At 42.4% G+C, this 6,161-nt stretch overlaps 1 protein-coding gene across 1 annotated transcript; it reads right to left on the bottom strand.

Moving 5' to 3' along the window:
- Positions 1-1,354: 1,354 nt before the first annotated feature.
- On the bottom strand, positions 1,355-2,706 carry LOC117371161 (V-set domain-containing T-cell activation inhibitor 1-like). Its single transcript, XM_033966785.2, has 2 exons — positions 2,619-2,706; positions 1,355-2,021 (listed from the first exon to the last, which is right to left on the bottom strand). The coding sequence occupies exons 1-2, from the start codon at positions 2,683-2,685 to the stop codon at positions 1,657-1,659; spliced, it is 432 nt and encodes a 143-aa protein (XP_033822676.2). The 5' UTR covers positions 2,686-2,706; the 3' UTR covers positions 1,355-1,656.
- Between the last annotated feature and the right edge of the window lie 3,455 nt (positions 2,707-6,161).

Below are 6,161 nucleotides of genomic sequence, written 5' to 3'. Positions count from 1 at the left end.
TGCTGATCATCATACCAATTTCAGTAAAATTCTGCCCCCGGAAGATGTTGCAATTTGTGACCTCTGCCCGGGTATAATAAGAAACCAGAGCACTTATTTTAAAACTTGGAAAACATTTTGAAAGTTTACAAATATACTCAAATTCACAATGTCCTACAAAGTTAGTGCATTTGGTGTTGATTTGCCTTTGTGTATGGGACATAACTGGATAATTAAAGAGAGAGTTTCAACTTTTCAGTCCAAATAAGTGGTTTCAATCTCACATGCAGGCCTATTTTAGCTGACGGCCTTCAGGTGAATTCAATAGCTTCAATAGTTTTGCTTAAAAAGCTTAGTTGAAGATATATAGAAAATGTTTCCATTCTAATGTGATGTCATTATCTCAAATGGAGGCAAAGGTAAAACTCAGTTGAATAGGCAAGGTTCTTGACATTATATATTCTAAAAGAAATTTTGTAAATGCTAAACTAGATTGTCATTAGTTGAGATTTTGGTTCACAAACTTGCCATATGAATCTTATGGCCTCTTAAAGTCCTTTCAGACAATAGTACTAGGCAAAATAAACACATTTGTTCTGTCAGAGAAGGCCTTTCAGTTTGTGTCAATTTTTTTGTTTTGTTTTTTTGTTTGCATTATTAACAACTTCATTTTAAACAGTTACATTCAGAGTTAATCACCTGAATCCAACCTAACCCAGTCTGTTTAGGTCAATAGTAAATGAAAATAAGATTCAAATTGCTTCCAGCCAGAAACATTTCACATGTTGATGTTTTTCAGGAGAATACTCACCAGCGATGTTCTTTCTAATTAGCAGACATGTTCGACCAATGTGTTTACTGTTCTCGTGACCTCCCCGGAACAAAAGGAGCCAATCAGCGCGGTTCTAGAACGCACGAGACCCAAACTTTATAATTCAATGAGCCAATCACAGAAGCTGCTCTTCGCACGAGCCACATAAGTGTTTGATTGACAGCTGAGTCCAGCCAATGGGGAGTCTCACCTCGAAACTGCGCCAGACTCTCACGGATCCACTTTTATGACCAAATATAGAAGTGTAGCGTTCAATTAGCGCCAAAAGAGGAGCACAAGAACCAAACTAGAGACATGGGGGGGAATAAAAAATAATAATTATTTATTTTTTCAAACTATAAACTAAGCTCTTAGTTAAGTGAGTTGTGCTTACAAACGTGTGAAATGTGTGGATGTCGACCTATTTTATTAAATAACATATTATAACAATTGATTTAACACTGTAGTCTAATTATTGTAAATGGTTCTTCAGTCATTCTTTTAGGGCAACTGTTCTTAAAACACCAACTGCAAGAAATAAAAAAGAACATTTTGAAAGGCGTTAATAATTGTGTGATAAAACAAATGATATGAGTACAAGTATTTTATGTCCCTGACTATCCAGTCCAAGCCTGGTCCTCAGTGGAACACTTGACTCAACATTACCTGTAGCAGAGCATGTGATTTGCACCTGGATCTGAGCAGGTTTAAGTCTTAGGACCTTGTCTTTTATGTATTAAATGGCAACAGAAAATATTGAGGAGCAAATAAATGAAAAAGATGCAAATCCAAACTAAAACAGCACACACCACACAACAGACAAAAAGCAGACACAATGAAGCTGAACAGAAGCTGTAAAACAAAGTTTATTTGAATGACTGTGATAAATACTCACCAACATTGAGCCTAATGGTAATCTCCTTTTCAACTTCATTGGTGTTTGGCTTAAATAACACACAGGTGTACGTGCCATTGTCCTCCAGACGTGTGTTTTGTATTTTTATGGAGGCATTTCCAGATCTGAGTTCATCTTTAAAGAACAAAACACGACCTCTGAACTGTTCACTTTGACCGTCGAGGCCATGGCCGTAGTATGAGCCTCTCTTATACATAAACACCTCCTTCTTCTCTACTCCGTGGTCTTTTCTCCAGTCAAACTTGTCTTGTCCAGGGCCCAGAGCACAAGGGAGGAGAGCATGTGCACCTTCTGACACAGTGACTACACCAGGCCCTACAACACACAACACAACAAGTATCAGGTATAGACAATCTTTTTAAACCGACTCTACTAACATCACGGAGAGATGGAGGATACAAAAGAAACTTGAAAAGCCACAGTAGGTCAATTAATGCACAGAGCAACATTTAAGCATAAGTACTTTCATCAATAGACTATAGTTAGAACATTTTAGTTTTTTGTAGGACTACTTTAATTAAACATAGGCTTTAGTCAGACCTCCTCCAAAGGAAGAATCAGGCTGTGAATGTTTTTCATGCACCACAAGACGATGGAAGCTCTCGCCACTAGAGGTCACTAAAGTCCACATAATATATATGCAGGAGCCGAGTCTATAAAGGCCTGCGCATCCATACAGGCTGAAGTTATGAGACACACCTAATGACGTCACATGTAGCATCTATAAGTGCAATAAGACATTGTGCACGAGCACGTGCACACTTTCATCAATAACAGACTTCGCAGTAAAACAACCTAATGTGAAACAGGCTTCACTGATGTCTAAAATCACTGGGCTAATCCAGTGATGCAGGTGTCGAAACAGCACAAACTGTGACAAATGAGCCAATAAGTATCGTGTAGTTTTCTTACGGATCTCTTGCGCAGACGCTGGTCCAAAGCCCGGACACAGGAGACAGAACAGCGGGAGCAGGATCATGTTTACACCCTGATGGGAGCTCACTGTGGCTCCGCACTACCGTGAATGTGAGCGAGGAGGGGCACACTCACTTATAAGACACTTTCTCTTCAGCAGTGCCGCCTCTGATCACGTCTGTACTTCCGGTCCCACTACTGCAGCGTCATTCACACGCGCGCGCACGTACAGCACAGATGAGCAGCTGTGTCCGCTTCGTTCAACTGCGCCAAAACAGCGCAATTGTCCCTTTGGCTCTGGTGCAGATGAAGAATACACTGTCCTCTATGAGTATTTAAAACGATGACACTGCAGTTCTCTGTGTGGGGCTGACTCTGCTTCAGTTTGTGAAATGGTGTCGGTCTGGAGGAAGAAACGTGTTGAAAACATTAGAAACTTACATGTGAAGACAAAGTACATTTGGCACATTCACGTGGACAAAGGCATTTGTATGTGAAAGGTGAACTGATCATGACTTTGAATATTGTTGAAGAAGTTATTTTATTATTATTATTATTATTATTTTTTTTTTGCAAATGTACTAGTTTTGGATTTTGTTGTGAAGGCTAAGTAGGTGGTTGAGCAGTTGTCTTACAACTGGATCGTCAGTTCCCTGCTGCCAACAGTGCATTTTAGCTCTTGATATTACACTTGATATTCACTGCGGTCCTATCCAAGTACTAACCAAGCCCAGCCTTGCTTAGGTTCTGAGATCTGATGAAATCTGGCTTTGGCAAGCAGATTTGGCTAGAGGACAAAGCACTGAACAAATGTGTGAAGCCATAAGACTCTTACATAAATTGTAATAGTAGTCTCTTCTTGAGTCACTTCCTGTGTGCGAGCATGTGTGTGTTTGTCTGTGGCCGTGTCTCAATTTGCCAAATGCACCTTTTGAAGGGACCCTTCGGAAGTACTCCTCAAAGTGTAGTTTGAGGAGTACTTTCAAGGGTCCCTTCGAAGTACTCCTCAAAGTGTAGTTTGAAACTTCCGGGCGAGAATGGGTAATCCTCAGTGCAGCCGCCATCTTGTTGGAATGGCACAGGCCTACACCACGGACTGCACTTCCACCGCTGTCTTTAAGCGTACGATACGTAGCTTACGTAACGCCTACAAAAGGTGACGGCTGGTGATGAATTAGCTATACGCTGTTGATGTGTAACGAAAGGTGTAAAATGGACGCTAAATTAATGATATTTTTAATTTTTGTTGTTCATAATTTAATAGAAGAAGAGTTAAGGCGTCGTCGTCGCAGGCGTTCAGTTCTTTTTAGATTGAATGAAGTAAATCATGTATTCTGTGAAATATCAATAGGTAAATGTAAGGTTCCACGTGATTGTTTTCCCAATTGTAGCTACTTCATTACTTTAACCAAATATACCTTTTTAAAATGTTATAACAGAGACAGAGGTAACCAATATAATTTTTACATTCATAGTTTATAAACCAACACTTATTAGTTGTACAAAGTGGGATGTTGTGTAGTTTGATGCTCCGGTATTTGGAGCAGGTTTGATTTGATCCATGCCTAAATCACCTTAATATCAGTACAGGGCGCTGTTTACCTTCTGTGCCGCGCCAGTTAATGTCATCTTATTGTTGTTATTACTGCAATAATAACTTCTAATGATAATACTGTATGATTTTTCTGGTTATTATCAGGGAATAACTGCACATACTTTTATTGAATGTAACTGTTTGTTTCCCCAAACCAGCCCTGAAGAATGTACTGCAGAATTAACCTGAGTGTGCCAGTGCTGGAAAGGTTCTTTAATCATGAAGACACACGGCCTGACTTTCGTCTGAGCAGGGAATCCTTGGCAGTGCTAATGCGCCTTCTGGAGCTGGACCGACGGCATGGATGGGGTGCTGAGCTTAAGGTGTTGGTCTTCCTCTTCTGGCTGGCAAGTGGAACATCATACCGGGTGGTCTCCCGAGTGTTTGGGATACCATGCTCCACTGTCCACCGCATCGTCCACAGGGTCACTGGGGAGGTGGTGGCCCTGCGTCACAATGTCATCCACCTCCCTACCAATGATGACTTTGAGGCAGTGACCCTTGGGTTTGCACGGCTGGCGAGGCACAGGGCCTTTAGGAGAGCAGCTGGCATGTAAGAATCAGGCCACCCAGTGGCCCTGATGGTCAGAGCTACAGAAACAGGAAACTGTTTCCCAGCATCATCCTTCAGGCTATCTGTGACCATCAGGGCTGCTTCATAGACACCTACGTGGGGTGGCCTGGTTCTGTCCATGATGCAAGAGTCCTTCGATACAGTCCTCTGTACCAGAGAGGACTGTATCCTCCTCCAGGGCACTTCATCCTCGGAGATGAGGGTACCCCTGTCTCCAGCATCCACTCCCCCTCATCACTCCCTACAAGCAGCCAGTGCAATGTGTGGGAGCCCAGCGCTTCAATTTTCATCATTCCAAGGCACATTCAATTATTGAGCGTGCCTTTGGAATGATGAAAACAAGATTCAGGGCCATCTTTTTTCATGCGCTGGAGGTCCACCACACTTTTGCACCATATGTAAGTGAAATGTGAAATATGTGATTATGAAAGACTAAATCATATTTTCTTGTCATAGGTCATCACTGCCTGTGCCGTCCTCCATAACATCTGCCTTGGGGCAGGAGACACTGTGGCCCTGGAGGATGAGCCAGAGGAGAATGCAGTGGAGGACGAGGGGGAGAATGAAGTGGAGGCCGTCGCTGGAGCACAGTGGCAGGACCAGCTGTCTGCTGAGGTCTCTGCCCTGGAGGAGGTGCCCATGGATCATGATTATATCTAGGTATTTACATAATAGCAAGTTTGCAATTGTTATAGACTGTGTTTCATGGTGATTACCTGTAATCACTGCAACTGTAAATAGATGTGATGTAACATGACCAATACTATGAATATTCTTTCAGATTTCTCTAAAGTGACATGCCAGTCACCTATTGCCCCAGCCAGCCCTGCAAACCCAGCCCATGAACAATGCGGTTGACGGTGGATTAGCACCCAGTGTAAGAGCCCCACATACCAGCCAGAACATGGAAGACCTCAGTCTCAGCACTCTCGAGTCAGTCCAGGCAGAGAAGGTTGATTAGCACTGCCAAGGTCTCTGGAAGTGTGTCTTCATGATTAAAACCTGGCACTGGCACACTCCACACTCGGGTTTATTGATTTGCACTTTGACTGTTACTTTAGTGTTTAAACTTCTTACGTTAATATATTGTAAATATAACTTGTTTTTCCTTTCACAAGACAATGATTAATGTAAATAAAAAGTCATACATGTTTCAAAATTAAAGTTTTTATTGTTTGTCCACCAATTTCTCCAACAACCCAAATAGTCTGCCGACTTGCTCCTTCCTCTCCTCCGCTTCCTTTTGGTCACACTCCCTCTGCATTCTGAGGTCCTCACGGTAGAGCTCCACGATTTCACTGCTGCTGCTCCTCCTCTTCCTCTTGCTGCTGCTGCTCCTGCTGCTGCCGCCGCACCTCCTCCACCTCCTCTT

Source organism: Periophthalmus magnuspinnatus, chromosome 5 (genome assembly GCF_009829125.3).
Source record: "Periophthalmus magnuspinnatus isolate fPerMag1 chromosome 5, fPerMag1.2.pri, whole genome shotgun sequence".
Lineage (NCBI taxonomy): Eukaryota > Metazoa > Chordata > Actinopteri > Gobiiformes > Gobiidae > Periophthalmus > Periophthalmus magnuspinnatus.
Note: the sequence above shows the minus strand (reverse complement) of the source record. Positions and strands in the feature narration are given on the sequence as shown.

Bases quoted from the DNA above. Each gene is read 5' to 3' on its own strand.
- LOC117371161 (XM_033966785.2), bottom strand. From the start codon at position 2,685: ATGATCCTGCTCCCGCTGTTCTGTCTCCTGTGTCCGGGCTTTGGACCA. The intron at 2,022-2,618 runs GTAAGAAAACTA...TGTGTGTTGTAG, and splicing joins AGCGTCTGCGCAAGAGATCC to GGCCTGGTGTAGTCACTGTG.